The following is a 19,332-nucleotide window of genomic DNA, read 5'->3' as shown; positions in this document are numbered from 1 at the left end:
GACTAACCGTTTGAGGACCCGATCCCACCCTCTTAGTGTATGTGTAAGTGTAAGCTTGCATATCTGGTCCTTCAATAGCTTGTTGTATCTTTCAATCAAACCAGCTGCCTGTGGATGGTATGGGATGTGGCACAAACAGTACACTCCATTATCTTTGACCCATTGCTGTACTGTTGATCCAGTGAAGTGTGAGCCATTATCATTTTGGACTTGTTTGGACAACCATAAGCAACAAGTTTCTAGAGCAGTTGAAGCCCAGTTGGCCAAGTTCGTCAAGACAAGATAGATTAGCATAACTGCAATCACCTTAAAAACTTCATCTGACACGCCATTATAGTTCTCAAAGTCTGGGACCAGGGCAAAATGCCCCACTTTTATGGTGTGGGAGTGAGCTTCTTCGCAGATGTAGTCACAGACTTCCTTGCCTCCCCACACCACATTTCAATGAATCATCCATTCATTGGACTTCCACATGGGCATCCAAGTTGTCAGTCCTTTAAAGACTGCTCAGCTATCAGTGTAGATAGTGACATGGTAAGAAGGATCCTCCTGAAGAGTCATCACTACAGCTGTCAACTCTGCATACTGACTGCATCCTGCAATTCCGTTCTCCTGCAGGACTGTGTCTGCATTCGCGTTGTAGGCTGCTGCCGTCCATTTACGCCCACACAAGGTGACTATTGCTGAACCATTATTTAACCATGCTGACTCTTTCATGTCTTTTGACAGAGACTCAAAGGGTGGAGCCTCTAGAAAGGGGGGTGACTGCAGCACAGGAATTTACTCATGTGGCTGGGTGCTGGTAAAAGTAACAAGCCCAGCCAATTGTTTTGAAGTGTCTATGACATTACCAGCTGCAATACCTCCTCTTTTTTGAAGGTACCACTTCCATTTTATCAGTGTCTGCTTCTGAGCTACAATTTCCCTAGAGGTCAATCCATTATCTCTCACCCATCCTGCTATTGGCAATGCAGTATGGATGATGACTGTGTCCTTTCCTAGAATGGTCTCTACATGTTGAAGTGCTGTGTAGGCCCCAAACAGATACTTCTCTGGGGGCGTGCATCTCTTTTGTGTCCTTGTCAGTTGCTTGGACCAAAATCCAATGGGTATTGCTCTGTCCTTACTTTTAATTTGGCTGCCACAGACTCCAAGATATGGCACCATCCTGCTCCACTACATCCAGCTGAAATGGTACTCCTTGTCTCACAGGTCCCAATCCCTGATGCTGCAAAATGGCTTCTTTAGAAGCCAAGAATGCGGTCTAAGGCTCTGCATCCCGTGAGTCTCTGTTCTGCTGACATTGTATATAGGCCTCAGGATCAATCCAAGCTGTGGGATGAATTTTCTCCAAAATCACACAACTCCAAGGTGCCTCCTTTATGGTAGTAGGGGGTTAGAGTGCCTGGATAGTTTGTACAACTGTCTCTGGAATTTTCTTATTCGGCCCAGTCCACATCATTCCCAGGAATTTCAAATCTGGGGCAGGTCCTTGGACTTTGTCTCTGTTGATAGCCCACCCTCTGTTCTCCGTGTGCTGTATCAACAGGTGCAGTGCTTCAGTTACATCTTTTTTTGTCCCATAGATCATGATGTCATTGATGTAGTGAAACACAGCGACTTTCATATTCAGGGTGCCTAAATCTCAGGCAATCAGTCCATGACATATCAGAGAATGAAAGTAGCCTTGTGGAAGGACAGTGAAAGTGTACCCACACCAAAGCAAACCTGATACTCTGGATCTATAAAAATCGAAAAGAAGGCAGTAGTAATTATATTCTCCGGCCTTTTTAGCAATTTTTTTTCAACGATTGAGATCATGTCAGGTACAGCTGAGGTGCCACTTTGTTTAGACCTCTGTAAATCGACAGTCATTCTATATGTCCCATCAGGTTTCTTTATTGGGAACACCAGAGACGAGAAAGGACTTACAGCATGTCTAAAAATCCCTACTCTCAACAGTTCTTGAATAATCTCCCCAATTTCTTTGTGGCTGCCAGGAAGTCTGTACTGCTTGAAACAAACTGGCTTCTCTCGTGGAGGAATGTAGACAGGAATCCATTTCACATGACCTTTACCCACAGCCTTTACTGCCCTAACCAGATACGCTTTATCAGGATACCTGAATGTACCCAATTCAGTCTTAATAAACTGACCTTGAAGAACTTCCATACTAAGAATATTTTCGGGTAACTCTGATACCAAAACATTTCTCTAATATCCTGGTCCCTTGCCAATAGCCAATTTCACCCTTGTCCTAACTGCTGGTGTGGTTTACCCTCCCAAACCTTCTACACAAATCACTTCTCCTTTGCAAAGCGAAGGGTCTCCTTGCATAAAAGTGTAACTTTGGCTCCAGTATCAACTAAAGCCATCACAAGTGTAGAAGAACATGACTTCCCCCACCATACAGTGACAGGTGAATACGGGCATCAGTTTCCTGCTGCTACTGTCCTCACTGCTATTATAGGAGACTTACCTTCCCTTCCTAAATGATAAGGAACCTCCCAATCCCCTTGTCCGAGTTTCTCTAACTCCTCCCCAGGATAAAGGGATTTTGGTTCATGTGCAGTTTTGGGAATTAGTTTGGGACTAACAGGAGGGATCTGTTCTATGTTCTCTAAATCTAGGCTGATGTTATCTTCACTAGGAGTAGTGTTTCTAAACTTGACAGACAATTTTCCCCTCCAAATGTCTCTTCAGCATTTCTACAGTAGAAAGCCATCTCCTCCTTAGGTACCCCTGCCTTTAATGGGTCCACCCACATTTGTTTCCTAGAGATAACTAGCCTGGTTTTCTCTTCACCTCCTGTCTTCTCTACCCCATTCCCTTCCTTCTCTGTTCTTTTCTGATTGTTTTCTTCCTGTCTGGCCCTGACCTTATAAACTGCCCTGACAGATTTTGTTTTAGTCTCTTCTAGCTCCCCCAATTGGCTTAGAAGGGTAGTGGCTTCATGAATCTTTATGTTTAATCATAGACCTCCCAGCAAGGACAACAAGAAAGCCCTGGGATGAAATGACGCAGACTTCATTAGCTTACAGCGCAGAGCAGACATAAAGGGTTTTATATCTGGACCTATCCATTCTGAAAACTTAGATGATCCAGTTATACAACCCATCTAACATAACCTGTAAATACCTTCTCCTATAGTTCTCCATGAGTGAGTATTTTCCAGATCACTAGGACTAGCATATACTCAGACTATTCCATCTCTCACGAAGTCTAACAGTGAAAAATTCACAGGGAACACTCAGGCTTTTTGCATGGCCTGATGCAGTTGTGGATCATGGTTTAACACTCCCAAAGCCACTGATTCCTTTTCTGAAAGAACAACACTGTCTACCCATTCATCCCACAAACGTAGGAGCCAATTCAATAGGGGTCCCCCAGGCCACTGTTTGTATGCTTTTGCCAGCTCATGGAGTTCAGTTTGTGTAAACTCCCTTACTTCTTCAAATGCCACATCTCTGGGATTGCAGTTATGCACCTCCCCATCTGCCATATCCTCTCTATCATTTTCCTATGCTCAGTAATGAGAGGTTTAGCACACTTTCATTCCTACTAGCAGATCATCTGAAATATCAGACTCTATCTCCTCATCCTCACTATCATTTGAGGAGAGCACATCCTCATAATCCCAGTTTTGGGATGTGACAATGGCACATACCCTGGTTTTACCAACAGGTTTACAGTGCTTCCTTTTACTTAAGACATTAATTGATCTGGTCATGAGGGCTGCACACCGCTCTTGCAAATTATTAGCCTGACTAGCATTTGACTTGATGTACACACACTGAAGCAATTGCTAGATGGTCTTTTAATGGCTTACTTTCTGCTTCTGCCTTCTCCCTCCTTTGCAATTCAGTATAGAGAGCATGAAGAAAGTACCAACCCACCGTGGACACTGTCCTCTTCTCTGCTTTATTTAATCCAAAACCATAAGGCTAAAATCTACAAAATGATCTGAGACTTTATCACCCCAACTCTTATTCAAGAGAGAAGCATACTTTGCAAATTCTTTAGCAAGAGGCTCCCACTCATTGTCTCTGGCCCAGCTGGGCAAGCTGCACACCCCTTCTGGAAACCAGAAACCTATGCAACTTTACTTTTCCTAAACAGCTTACACAGCATTTTTACCTAGCATAAGCTACACAACACACCACAGAAAACAGGTCTGCTTCAGTTGAACTTTAGCACAATATCCCGGATGAGCCCTCAATTGTTTTGCTTCGGTCTATCTAGTAAGGTTACTTTGCTGTATAAGCAAGGAAGCTCAGACCTCTGCAGTGTATAAATGTGCTTTTACTAAAAACTAATTATGCATTACATACAAACTATTACATTAGGAATACAATACAGACCGGCAGATATACCTATAACAAGCAAAATGCTACTTACTTCCTAGCAAATAAACAGTCTATCGTCTGTAAACAGTAGAAATATGCTTAAAATGTACTTAACTCCGGTTACTGTGTGTGACCAGACTTTTGAACAGTTGCTGGAAATCAGGCGAAAGTGTCTTCGGGTATAGCTTCTTTTGGCTGCTACCGACATTCCATGGTGTTAAGGCATTATGGAGTCCAGAAACAATAATGAGGGTGGAAATTATGGAGTCCTTCTGTCAGCTTCTGTCAGCTTATGCCTGACAACCTTTTATTGGAAAGTTTCAGGTTGTCAAGCTTTTGTCGACTAGCGTTACAACTTGTTTACCATAGTTACAGAACAACAGACTGCTCCAACTGTCAACTGAAATGCAACAGTGGTATCCAAGTTCCCATTGTTTCCAACAGCATTTGTTTAAGTATCCCCTTAAAACAAACATGAGGTCTCCAAGACAAACTACTAAACAGATTCTTTATATTAAGTAGAATTAAAAGAAACAGAGAAATTATAGATAAATAGATAGATAAAAAAGATAGATAGAAAAAATTGGAGTACAATCGGTGATACTTTTTTTATTTGCGCTAACATACAATTTTTCAGGACAAGCTTTCGGGATAGGTCTCCTTCAAGGTCCAAACTGTACTGATTCACAAAAGTTTTAGAATGTTAAAAAAAAAAAAAAAAAAAAAAAAAAAAGGTTGTCATGAAAAATTGTATGTTAGTGAAAATAAAAAAAAGTATCACGAAAAGTAGTATTTTCTCTGTTGCAATTGCACGAATACGGCCACAATTATATATATATTTATTTTTTAACATTTATATCAAACACAGCACAGAATCTCTTCCTTCATATATGCGGAACGCATACAGATATAACGGGTGGGATATGGCTCTTTCATAAAGCTTGTAGAATTTTACTCCATATCTGGCCCATTTTGCTTGGAATACTGTATATTGTTTGATTCCTAGCTGACCAGTAAAGTGTACAAGGGACTAATCCACACATATATTTCAATCAGGGACATGAAGTTCAGCAAATCTTTGGGAATTTTTTTTAGAAGTGGACAAATTTTGTATAATTTGTCATAGTTGGCATGATCCCAGTGAGGGCACTGGGTATTGTCACTGAAATGAAGGAACTGCTTGATCATCTCATAGCTGGACCTGGGCATGATAGAAGAATAAATGGATGGGGTGGGTGGACCAGTAGTCATGTCCTTCATTTTTTTTGTAAGCCTCATGTTAAGGGTGAGGCCCATAAATAATTTGAACTCCTCCAATGTTAGACATCTCCACTTATATGGACGGGTGTATCAACATACTGTTGGGCAAATAGATTTGTCTGGTTCACAATAAATTAAAATAAACTGTCAGGCAAAAAAATAAATACCGTATTTGCCGGCGTATAAGGCGACTGGGCGTAGAAGACGACCCCCTATTTTTCAAGTGAAAACATAGGTTTTGGGCAATACTCGTGGTATAAGACTACCCCCCTTCTGAGGCAACACCATTTAAAAAAACATTAGAACCATTAAAAAACAAAAAGCAAGAATGCCAACTACTCATCCGCCATGCTGTGATATGTCATAAAGTAAATCAAACAATAATAACACAAACAGAGATCTGTGGAATGCCACAACTCTGGAAAGTAAAATTTTTCACTAACCAAACCTATACCACTTTTGGGTTACATTCTATGGGAATTGTCCACCAAAATGCATTTAATAACCCCCCTGTCATATGTCCCAGATTTACCGGTCCCTCTTGGGTGCCTGGGACCTCAAAGGCAAACAGCAGGATGTATAGTAGTAGGAGATCAGTGAATGGATTTACCCAGGGAAGTATGGTGAGTGGTGTATTATTTTAATGAATACAACGCCTGCTTGGATTGGCAGAGGCTGTAGCATCATCAGCCCTCGCCTCTCTCTCTCTCTCTCTCAAAGCCAATCCAAGCAGGCTACTCTATGTTCATTAATAGAATACATCGCTCGCCGGTATTGGCTCAACGGCGTATACTGTTTGTAGCTGAAGCCACATACAGTATTAGCAGACATTTGGGGGCTGACATCCATCGGTCAGCATTGTATACCCGGCGTATAAGACGACCCACGATTTTTGGGCATTCTTTTTAAGTGTAAAAGGTAGTCTTATACGCCAGAAAATACAGTAAATAGGATTATAGTAAAAAATAAAATAAAATAGTAAAATCCTTTTCTCTGAAGTTCATTGACAGACACAGCATCTTCATCTTGACCTACTGGCTATAACCCCTCACACTGCATCCATCAGCTCAGTTCCTCAAAAGCAGTACAAAAATAAACAGAAGGGGTGGGTGCTGTGTCCGTCAATGAACTTCATAAAAAAGGATTTTATGGTAAGTACAAAAATCCTATTTTTTCTTTCATTTACTGATGGACACAGCATCTTCATCTTGACCTTAGGGATGTCCCCAAGCATTGTCAAAGAAACGAGGGGTGGGAAAAGCAAAGAAAATAACTTCACCCATAACAACTAGAGCCCCTCAATGTAGTAGTTGCAACCTTAAACAGCCACCTGCAAAACCTTGCGGCCGAAGCAAGCATCCGAAGATGCACTCACATCAACCTTGTAAAATTTTGTGAAAGTGTGAACACCCCCTCATGGCATAAGCCTGAACCACAATCTGTCTGATCCAACAAGAAATGGTGGCCAATGAGACCGACAGTCCCTTCTTCGGACCAGCCACCAATACAAACAGCGAGTCTGACCTCCGAAAAGGACCCGTAGCAGACAGATACATCCTCAGAGCCCGGACGATGTCCAAGGAATGCAAAGCCACCTCTTTGGGGTGTGAGGGCCGAGGACATAAGGACGGAAGCACAATGTCCTCATTTAGATGAAAGGCCGAAACAACCTTTGGCAGAAACTAAGGCTGTGGACGCAGTACCACTTTATCCTTGTGGAGGATCAAGTAGGGAGACTTGCAAGTCAAAGCCGCCAACTCAGAAACCCTCCTGGCAGATGTAACAGCCACTAGAAAGACTACTTTCTGAGAGAGTGTCAATAAGAGAATCTCCCTAATGTTTTCAAACTGTGGTTTCTGAAGAGCAAAAGATAGATAAGATTGCGCTATGGACAAATTCCACCCGTTCGCCACACAGGCAAGGGGAAAAAAAGAATATATATATATAATGTGATATGGTGAAATATAGATAAATTAAAAATAAATAAATTATAGATTAAACTAAAGGGGTTAAAGCTGCCTGTGCTTGAGACCTATCCCTAAGAGTAGGAATAGGTTAAAAATCTAAAATATAAATTAAGCTTTGGCGCTAAAACCTTTTTGTGCACTGTGAATACTAAAATCATATATAAGTGTAAGATGATCTATTATCTCTGCTGGTGCTCTGAAGAATATTAAAACAAATTGCGGTGGAAACCTCTTAAAACCACTATATACGTGATAAAAAATGCGTGAAAAAAAGAAGAAAAGCAAAGAGGATGTATGTCTGTTGATTTACACCTCAAAAAATGCACATATGTATTGGAAAAAGTGGTGAATCGATCATATAAAAACAATTCTACTGTGCTCGATAAACATACATAAACCAATATCTGAAAAATCATATGCAAATATGTTCAAAGTGATAACGTTTTGTGAAAGTACCCAAAAAAATATTAATAATAGTAACAAAAAATCTTATAATGTCCAACGGAAATTTTCAAAGTCGCATCAACCAGTTGCTGCAAAAACGCATGGAACTTTCATCAAATGAGGAAGGTAGAGTAAAGTGACTAGTGCAGAAGGGTTAAATACATTCCTCTCCGGTGCGCCACTCTGTGTTAGGCAAAAGGTATGTAAATGTGCTCACCAGACAAAAAACCCTCAATGGGTTAATCGGGCAGCCACAGTATGAGCCACTGTGCAGCTTTCTTTGGGCTCTGCTTCTGCTATGCTGGGGAGATGCTTTACACTTTTCCTTCCACAAGTGGTCCGTTTAGCAATTATACATGAAGGGAAACAGAAGTACAAATAGTGCAATACTGTTGTTTGAACGTTTTTTATGTTTATTAAGAAGTCAGGTTACTCACAATATCCAAAGAGACAAAATCGCTTTCAAATTAGCCGCGCCGGCGTTACTGCTTGTATGCCAGTGTAAGGTGCACGTTCTAGGCCACGCCCTACGCGTTTCGTCAGAAGCAGAGCCCAAAGAAAGCTGCACAGTGGCTCATACTGTGGCTGCCCGATTAACCCATTGAGGGTTTTTTGTCTGGTGAGCACATTTACATACCTTTTGCCTAACACAGAGTGGCGCACCGGAGAGGAATGTATTTAACCCTTCTGCACTAGTCACTTTACTCTACCTTCCTCATTTGATGAAAGTTCCATGCGTTTTTGCAGCAACTGGTTGATGCGACTTTGAAAATTTCCGTTGGACATTATAAGATTTTTTGTTACTATTATTAATATTTTTTTGGGTACTTTCACAAAACGTTATCACTTTGAACATATTTGCATATGATTTTTCAGATATTGGTTTATGTATGTTTATCGAGCACAGTAGAATTGTTTTTATATGATCGATTCACCACTTTTTCCAATACATATGTGCATTTTTTGAGGTGTAAATCAACAGACATACATCCTCTTTGCTTTTCTTCTTTTTTTCACGCATTTTTTATCACGTATATAGTGGTTTTAAGAGGTTTCCACCGCAATTTGTTTTAATATTCTTCAGAGCACCAGCAGAGATAATAGATCATCTTACACTTATATATGATTTTAGTATTCACAGTGCACAAAAAGGTTTTAGCGCCAAAGCTTAATTTATATTTTAGATTTTGTGGTTTCTGAAGCACAGAGAGCACCAGATTCAAATCCCACGGAGGTAGCAGTGGTGAACAAACATACTCACCAATAAATGAGTCGCCAAGGGTCACTAGAAAAAGACAGCCAAAGCTGATATCTGGCCCTTGATGGTGTTTAAGGCAAGTTTCTGATCCACTCCTCGCTGCAAAAACAGTAGGATCCTGGAAATCGAGTATGTGCACGGACACCATCTCCCCACACGGTGATGTAGGCCTTCCATGTCCGATAATAATCTTCTGAGAAGATGACTTCCGTGCCCTCAGCATAGTGGATATTACCAAATATGACAGACCTCTGTCCCTTAGCACCTGGCTTTCAATAGCCTTGCCGTTAAAGCCAGTGATGGTAAAGCAGGATGAAGTATTGGACCTTGCGACAGAAGGTCCTCTCGCTTTGGCAGTCGTCAAGGAACATCCGCCACCATTCGTACTATGTCAGTGTACCACGGACGCCGAGGCCAATCTGGGGCAATCAGAATTACTGGAATCCCCTCGGCCTCCACTCTTTGAAGCAGACGTGGTAGACGTTTGAGTGGGGGAAAAGCATAAATCAGCCGATAATGCCCCCATTGAGCCCCCAACGCATCTGCCACATGCGCCAGGGATCCTTTGACCTGGCCTCAAACCTCTCTACCTTCCGATTGAGTCGAGAAGCCAGGAGATCTACATCTTGCGTGCCCTACCATAGGCAAAGGAGCCAAAATACATCCGGATGTAGAGAGCTCTTTCCTTCAGTGCAAAAACAGGATTCAAACAACCATAATTAGATATCACCGAGAGTTCCATACATACAGCCGTTCCGAGTTGGATCTGCCTTATGGTTATTTCCCAGATCAATTGGAGTGCCAGCTATCCACTGACCTCCCTTGATGTTGTGGTTAGAGTAAATCTCTGTGGTGTCAGCATTCCTTCACAAAGATCTGCTGGATTAACCAATCCGTATGCTTGTTTGACCCACCGCTGTACAGTGTGTGTGTGTCCATCGGCTGCGTAAGCGTACCTCATCTATTCACTATTAAAGATTGTTATCTATAATATGTGGATGGACACAGCTCTTTCGGTATAGCAATACTCCAATATGACAACCTTTTTCATCTACTTTGATGGGAGGCAGCAGTTTCCATTTGTTCAGATAGGACTCAACCATTTCTCAGTTGAGACAGTTCACATCTACATGTTTTTATTGATTTAGTTTATTCCACAGACAGACCCATCAGCTGAGCAGTACGGGGTGGCTGTCGGCCACGGCACACTGTGACACAGACATCAGTAGCCCGGTAATATGTGTTCCCCGGAGCATATAGCTCACCGGCCACCCCTGGATCAGACGGGGCATGCCATGGCCTACCCAGCACGTAGCTAGGGCCTGCTCACACTTGATGGCCAGGCTGAGGAGACTACCAGGATCTACATTATCCAGTCTGTCACCCAGCCCGGCTGTTGATTGTAGATCACAGGAATCAAAAATGCAGAAAAAAGAAAAAAAATTCCCAGGACCAATGGTCCCACCGGGAGCCAGGTCCTTCTACACTAGGCAGAAAAAAACTGAGCTGCTGGATGCAGTGTGAGAGGTTTGTCAGGAAGATCCTTCTCACAGGCATCCGAGCGGCGTAAGTCGCAGAAGATCTTCTGTGCAGTTTCAAGAGCGTTACCGGGTGCGCGCGCGGCCGTTTGACGCAATTGGCGCCAATAGCGCTATTTAAAGTGGATCCTTGCTTCACTGCCTTGCTGCCTGATCAACAGCGTTCCCGTGTATCCTGGTATCCTGTATCTGAACCTGAACCCGCATCCGTATCCTGATCCGTATTGAACCTGGCTTGTTCCCGACTCTGCTGTTTGCTGCCTGCCCCCCGACTTTGGCTTGTACCCGACTACTCTTCTGGATTCCGTTTTTGTACCTGATCTGCTCGCCTGTGCCTGACCTGGACTGTTACACCATCCGTTATCTGTCTGTTGCCTGTTTACCGCTGCTGTACTACAGGACACCTCCCAGTCTACCACCATACCCGGTTGTTACTCCCTCTGCGCTTTGTTGCCTTCTACCTCTTGCTGCGGACTACTGGACTCTTCCCACTTCCTGCTGTATTCAGTTTGCATCAGCATTCACTGCCAGACTACAGAACTCCTCCCGTTGTTCGTTGTACCCTGTGACCACTTGTATCCCGTTGCCAGACTACAGGAATCCTTCTGCTGTCTGCTGAACCTTCCATTACCTACATTCCGCTGCTGGACTACAGGACACCTCCACCTTCACCAGTCTGCTGCTCTTACTTCAACTGTCCAATCAGGCACTTGTGCCCCTCTGTGCTCCCAAGCCCCTGTCATCACTACCAGGGTCTCCCGAGTCAGAGGTCTACGAGAAGCCGCTCCCTGCATTCCGGGCACTGCCTTAAGGTACGTGACAAGGTTATAGCCAGTAGGACCGCCCCCTGGTACTGCGCAAGTGTTGCCGTTTTTAACACTTTCTGCCTAGTCCTCTCCTAAAGGGGTGATATAACTCTAAGGTCAAGATGGAGATGCTGCGTCCGTCAATGAATGAAAGAGAAAAATCAATTTCTCACACATTTTTAGTATTGGTCTCCACATCTGGCTCTACGAAGGTGAATGCTTGCTGATCTCAAGTTGGATTGGCAAAAGCGGACAGGTTGGATTGGCAAAAGCGGCTGGGAGGTATGTATTGGCCTTGATTCTTGGGGGATGTGACACTCCAGTGCTGGTACTTGGGGGATTTGACATTGCAGCGATGGTAGCTGGGGGATGTTATACCCAAGCACTGGTACTGAGCCTGGGCCTTTTATCCTGAGGTCTATCGCTGGTGGCTGCCTGGTTTTCAGAGCACTGTATCCTTATCGGAGGGACCCTTTCTTCCTCGGTCGCCAATCTACTGTTTTCGACGAGTTCAAACACTGAATCGGAATCTGACTAAGAATAGTCAGGCGTGATAGAAACATTAAAATTTTTAGAAATTATCTTTTGTTCTAAACTTTATGTGCAACTGTAAGACTGTCACTTGTGACAAAGTAGGAGCATTTTGTTGGTACAAGTACTGTATACAGTGACTAGGCACTTCAATCATCCCCTGTTAGTCCCTCCCACTGTTAGGCGTTATCTGTCCTCTGTGTCACTTACTACTGACCCCTGAACTCTGCCTTAACTAATACTAGCCCCTGTACTCTGCCCTGATGACCCCTGTACACTGCCCTACAAACTAATGGCCTCTGTACACTGCAATACAATCTGCTGACCCTATCCTCTGACTGGCTGACCCCTTATAGACTGCCCTGCTGACCTCATATCCTCCCCCCCCCCCGATATTTTTTACTGCACCCACATCAGACAGGCTAAATCCAGCCCTGGTCTGGATTTTTTAGTACTTTAGCGTATGGTCTGAGCACTGACAGGCTGACTTCTCACCCCTTCAACCTCTACGGCAATGCTGGCAGCACTCATACATCTATTTCCCAAAGACAACCTCTGGATATGATGCTAAGCACATGCACTCAACCTCTTTGGTCGACCATGGCGAGGCCTGTTCTGAGTGGAACCTGTCCTGTGAAACCGATGTATGGTCTTTGCCTCCGTGCTGCAGCTCAGTTTCAGGATCTTGGCAATCTTCTTATAGCCTAGGCCATCTTTATGGAGAGCAACCATTATTTTTTTCAGATTCTCAGAGAGTTCTTTGCCATGAGGTGCCAAGTTGAAATTCCAGTGATTAGTAAAATAGAGTGAGAGCAATAAACACCAAACTTAACAGACCTTCTCCCTATTAACACCCGAGACACTATAACACTAATGAGTCACATGACACCGGGGTGGGAAAATGGCTAATTGGGTCCAATTTGGAAATTTTCACTTAGGGGTGTACTCACTTTTGTTTCCAGTGCCTTAGACATTAATGGCTGTGTGTTGAGCTATTTTCAGGGAACAGCAAATGTACACTGTTAAACAAGCTGTACACTCACTACTTGACATTGTAGCAAACTGTAATTTCTTCAGTGTTGTCACATGAAAAGATATAATAAAATATTTACAAAAAAATGTGAGGGGTTGTAGTCACTTTTGTGAGATACTGTATACGTTGTGCTGATATTCATCAGTGATCTGGCTGCATAAAGGGTAGAATATGACTATCACCTGTTATATCCTCATACCAGAGGGTGGTCTTTATTCTGCTCACTGCGCTTACACTATATGGACTTTCTTTTTAACAGACTATTGATTGTATTATTCAGTACACCGTATTATAGAAGTTTAATATAAGTGCTGCACTTTTGATTTTTTTTCATTTTACACATTTTGTACAGTCACCTATGTGCCAGCTTCTTCTATCTCTGAGTGCTCACTTATCTTTGTGAAAGAAATTAAAGTCACTGCCAACACAGGACAAGAGGTTCACTTCTATTAACTCAAACCATGATCTAAGTGGAGAATTTAACTGCCTGTCACTAAAATCATTTAGGGCTGGTTAATGCTAGTGTTGTTCTCTGAAGAGTGATCTATATTTGGATAACTCTTCAGACAGTATTTGTCAGGTGATAAGGAAGTGTTATATGGCCTCCTACAACCCGTTTTAACCCCTTAAGCCTGTCGGCTGGTCCAGGCTCAGGCAAGAGCGTTACAATGAAGTCAGGATCCGCCCACAAGCCTGAATCAGCACCCGGCCCAGGCTCTCAGCGAGCCTGAGCCAGCCACTCATGACCCCTCCCCAGCCAAGTGTTCCAGTGAGCGGGGGGGGGGGTCAGAGCAGGTAGCCGGTGACTGACAGTCAATGGCTCTTCTCAGGGAGCTCTAAGAACTGAGTTTGGACAGTGTGCCAACCTCCTGTAGGTGGCAGTATAACCTGGCTGTATAAGAGGCTCTGTGTCCTTCAATGGAAGCAAAACGATATAGATTAGCCACTAAAACATGAATTGTACAGGATAAAAAAGATTAAGGGAAGATTGGCTGATGAGCTGCATATCAAAATAGAGATGCCTGAAAATGTATATGTTCTGAGCTGTTCTAAAACTAACATTATTCTTTAAAAATTAACATAGATCTAAGTGGTAAGAGTGATACAAGAACTTTTTTACCGGCTATCAGAATCTGAAGCAATTTCTTTGCGTCCTCCAAATCTTATCTGGCACTAAAAATAAGAGAAGAGAAAAATAAATAAATATATATATATTTTTTTTTTTTCTCAAACAATGCTGTTATCTGCCCATTTTTTGGATTCTTTGACATGCAGGAAGGTTAGTTTCCAGATATGGGTTATGGAAACAGGGTGGTTTAACAAATATGTACATTTACCATCATGATCATGAACCATCAACATTCACCTTGAAAACATGGTGCCAAGGGAATTTTTTTTTTTTTTTTGTAAATGCTCAGACTGCGTTTAGCAGACTAAGAATACGCAAGTTAACATATAGTTAGATAGTTAGTGCAGAAAAGAAAGGGGGTTTTGGGACTTTATATGAGGTAATGAATGGGTTGGTTCATCTGCCTCCATACCTATTGTTATACAACATCAATTGAAGGAATAGATGGGACTTTAGGCGAAGCACAGCTAAGAATATAAAAATGTAAAATTGCATGATATGATAATGGATTCCAAAGAGATATACATTGAATAACCGAGATAACACGATAAAGATAGTAAGTAGCACCTTGGCAATTTATTATGCAAGATGATAACAAAATTCACAACCAATCTATGGGTAATAGATCCATTGGTATATAGGCAGTACAAATATTCAAATTCATGGACAATGTAGTTCTTTTAATCATAGTAATAGTTGATGGTAAAATTTCATATCATCCATATTGTGGAATCGCAAAATCACTATGGTTCTATTATGGTGTAGCATGATGCTAGGCTCTATGCGTTTTGTGGAGAATATCCACTCATCAGGAGCAGTTACATGTGCAAAGGTCTGTTTAAAAAGACGAGAATTACAGAATGAACAAATGCTAGACACAGAGGAGAAAAAGAGCGAGGGTGAAAAGGGTATTACCAAATGCTTTTTCCTACAAGTAGAGTCGGTATATAATTAGGGGTGTTATTAACAGCTGGAGGTGTCATGGAGAAACAAATATCCCATGGGAGCTGAGGCCGCATTGCCACGGCCACACTGAGGCCCAAAGACATGACGTGAAAAACATCAGTGTTGGTGCCAGTTCCAGTGAATATACCGATAGTCAGTTAGTCAGGTTGAAAAAAAGACAAAAGTCCATCTAGTTCAACGAATAAAAAAAAAAAATAATAATAATAATCATATAATCCCATATACACAATCCTATACCCACAGTTGATCCAGAGGAAGGCACAAAACCCTAGCAAAGCTGGGTCCTTGGGAACATTTGACCTTAAAAACCGAGGAGACGGAAAATCTCCGAACTTTAGTTGTAACCTAGAGAAACAGCAGAAGCTACCCATCTGTCTTGACATTGTTCCTGCCAGACCCTTGAGAATTGCAGGAGCCTTCCCCCCACCTGAGCAAGCGGGAGCACCCCTTCATAAGGAGGCTTTAGCATTCTGTTTTGTGGGCTTTCTGCCCCAAGATCTCTTCTGACCTTGGTGCTGCCCTTGGGGTTTTCCCCTTGAACCTGATGGTTGACCGTTGAGACTGCCTAGAGACTGATGCCCCTGGCACAAGAGAAGAAGCACACTTAAAGGAGAAATGTTTGAATTTCTTCTTTACTGGTAAAAGAGAGCTTTTGCCATTAGAGATCTCGTGTAGGTATTTATCCAAATCATCTTCAAATAACCGTTCACCATGAAAAGGAAAACTGGCTAAGAGCTTTGTACACGGTGCTTCGGCTGACCAACTTCTCAACCATAGAACTCTGCGAGAATGCACTAGTCCAAGCAAAAGGCGTGAGATTTGAATGATAGAATCTCTCATAGCATCTACTGTGAAACATAGTGCGTCTGATAAATCAGCACAATGTTGGGCTTGTTTATCAGGCAGAACTTTAAGCATCTCCTCAAATTGTTCCTTAATGGACTGGAATACACCAATTGCGTCAAGAACCGGCTGCGCTACTGAACTTACTAAAGCCATATGGCTTTTAGAAAGAAGCTCCAACTTTTTTCTGTTAGATTCTTTAACATTAGCACATTATCTATCCGACATGTGAGATTCTTATTCACTGAGGCAATGGCAGCATCAATCGCTGGAACCCCCCCCCCATTTCTTATAGAAGTCCTCTTCCATAGGGTAAAGTGTGGAGAATCTCTTAGGCAGATAATATTGTTTATACGGATGTTCCCATTCAGCATACATAAGCTTCCTTAGCCATGCATGAATAGGAAAGGCATCCCCAGATGGAGGAAGTTGATGCAGGCACAAGCAACCTGTCTTGTGATGTTACTCCTTCTATATTAGGATCCTCCAAAGAGGATAAACCAGTATCTTCCAAATCTTTGGGAAGATCTACATGATCCCCAGCCTCCTGAACCTCCAAAAGAGGGTCTTGAGCACTAGATGGGGATCTGCTATGTTTGACCCCACTATGGAGGGATAAAATAGCATCAATCTTCTTTTCCAAACCAGAAATGGTAGAAGACAAAACCTCTCGTGTCACATATTCAGGGGCTGTGTCTTGCGTGACTGAAACTACAGTTTCCCCTGACGGCTCAATCTGAATGGCCGCAACAATCAGTAGAGGATGACATTCTTTTGGAAATGGTTTGTTTGTTGTGTAACCATTGACCCTTTAGCACCCTTAGCCCTTGTATACACGGTCGGAGAATCCGTCGGAATGTGTCCTATCGGACCGTGTTGTCGGATAATCCGACTGTGTGGTATGCATCGGACTGATTCCATCTGAATATCCGTCGGACCCAATTTTCCAACTTGTTGGAAATATTTCCCGACCAACTGGGCCGATCAGACATACTCCGATCATGTGTAGAGAATTTTGATAGGACCAAGTGCCACGCATGCTCAGATCAAATTCCTACATCAAAGCTATTGGCTACTAGCCTGAATGTAGTCCCATCGTAACGAAATTATGTCATCACGTTCTGAAAGATCGGATTTTTCAACAACTTTGTCCGACCATGTGTATGCAACAGTTTCGGACAAGATCCGACGGACAAAATCCGACGGATTTGGTTGTCGAAATCTCCGACCGTGTGCACAGGGGCTTAGAGGAGTTTCTGGCCCCTTTGCCACTCATAGCTTTAAAGCACAAAGCAAAGGCACTACCAGCAAAATAATGTAAACTGTTAGGCTATTGTACAGTGCAATAGCTGCTATTAATCCTAGCCTCTTTACAGTATAATGTGTCAAAGGGAAATGCCTGTGTCACCAAAACTGATCCAGCCAACCTCTTTGCTCTGTCCCTCCACAGCCAGGCAGTAGCCATACACACAGTGATTAAATCACTTCATGTACGTTTGGCCGGCGTCTGACGCCATTAGCCACGCCCCCCACGTGGAATACGGGGCCCCCTTTCCTTTTCAAAGGAAAGTGCTTTCCCGCACAAGCGGCGTCTGCAGACATGGCGGGGGGTAAATCTCCCGCTGATCGGCCACGGTCTGTCCCTTTTTTTTTTTTTTTTAAAGGCAACTGCTTTGGCATCCTGTCCCAGGAAAAAAACTATTTGGGGGCACAGGAGGATCTGTTGTGGCTGGAGGAGAGGAGAATGAAGGCCTTTGTACTGTTTCCAGCGTCAGGACTGTGAGTGCTTAATACAGCCCCCAGTGGTGAGACATAGGCACGACAACATACATAGAAGGAGAAAATCCTGAAAAAATCTCCCTTACCTTTTCCTTGCAGCAGGGTTTTATCAGAGATAAAGACCCAATCTTCACCCTTCACGATGGGCTCTGAGACCTTTTAGGAAACCTTCAGGAACCGGGGAACCTCGGGTTACCCACAATCCTAGACCTGCGACAGCACCCTGCCAGTAAAAACTTTATGGCCTTACTACCAAAAAGTACTGGATCCAAGGGACCTGCTCTCTAAAGAGAAGCGTTTGTAAGCAAAACCTTGTTTCTTCGGACACGAAGCCCGGTTACCATTCATTTAGCCCCTGAAAAGACAACAGGACGGATCAGGTCAGCATGGCTAGCCCCAGCAAGGATTGCTTCCAGTGGAACTCAGTACAGCACATCTTTACTCGTGGCCAACACCTTAGACACTGACAAAAAAAACTGAGGACTCCCAGTAATGGGAGGGGTTATATAGGGGAGTACACGTCTTGCCTTAGGGGCATGCCAGTGTTCATCACCTGTCAGTTCCCATATAAACCCACATAGTATCTACTATGGCTCTGTGTCCCCTGATGTAAGAAAATAAATATTCACTGTATTGTATGTGAAAACTTTAATAAAATATGTATGAAACAGGAAGTGATGTTGGCAGGAAGTAGGGGGAGGGAACAAAGGACTTGAACTCAGCCAAACTGAAGTCGTTTTGGGGGACTCCGAGAAGCAAGAAGCAGTCTGAAAGAGATGCTGGATAGAAGGAAGACAACTCCATATCACCAGGAAGACTAAAAGAATTGAACTTTACCTGGAGATAACACTAAATCTACAAGCCAAATTTCCATCCAGCTCCCTCAGTTATTAATTTGCAGGATGTTGACCAAGAGGGTGTGACAGGGCCAAGTAAATTTTGTCTGACAACCAATTCTGTTAATTTAGAAAGGAACTTGTGTCTTCTGTATTCATCTAGAGTTTCTATTTTAAAACTTGCAAAGCACTGGATTCTTTCAATCCAACATGCCCTGTCCATACAAACACACTGCACCCTTTGAGGATATTGACCACAGTCTGCTTACACATCTGCCTCTATTACTGTCTCGTGTAAACACCATTAAAAATATTCTTCAACTAAAAGCATATCTTACCTGCTTTACTGCATCCAATAAACGTTCCATTAGAAACTGTCTTTTTAAGTCATTGTTCTGTGACCCTGTAAAAAAAAAAGTTACTCATTTTAGTCTTTAGATATTTTTTATTTTCACATAGAGAACTACCAGCAATAAATACTACATAGAATAGGTTTATTGTAGTCTGCATTAATAGTAAGTAACTAAAATCTAAACAAGCGTAAGCAATACATCATAATGCATTGCTTGAAAAAAGGTAACAATGTTCCTCATCTA

At 42.7% G+C, this 19,332-nt stretch overlaps 1 protein-coding gene across 6 annotated transcripts in view; it reads right to left on the bottom strand.

Annotated features, from left to right (window-relative positions):
* SNX29 (sorting nexin 29) overlaps positions 1 to 19,332 on the bottom strand; it is a 1,823,105-nt gene that overhangs the window by 1,714,005 nt on the left and 89,768 nt on the right. For 5 of the 6 annotated variants that reach the window (XM_077448905.1, XM_077448908.1, XM_077448906.1 and 2 more), the window contains 2 exons: positions 19,075 to 19,139; positions 14,304 to 14,356 (listed from right to left, as the gene is read on the bottom strand). In XM_077448905.1, coding sequence (XP_077305031.1) covers positions 14,304 to 14,356; positions 19,075 to 19,139 — 118 coding nt within the window. The remainder of the gene's footprint in view (positions 1 to 14,303; positions 14,357 to 19,074; positions 19,140 to 19,332) is intronic. The other variant, XM_077448909.1, reaches the window with a different exon arrangement.

The sequence above is a fragment of the Lithobates pipiens genome, unplaced genomic scaffold (genome assembly GCF_037356315.1).
Source record: "Lithobates pipiens isolate NorthernLeopardFrog02 unplaced genomic scaffold, aLitPip1_a1.2 Scaffold_22, whole genome shotgun sequence".
NCBI classification, from domain to species: domain Eukaryota; kingdom Metazoa; phylum Chordata; class Amphibia; order Anura; family Ranidae; genus Lithobates; species Lithobates pipiens.
This window is presented reverse-complemented; position numbering and strand designations above follow the sequence as displayed.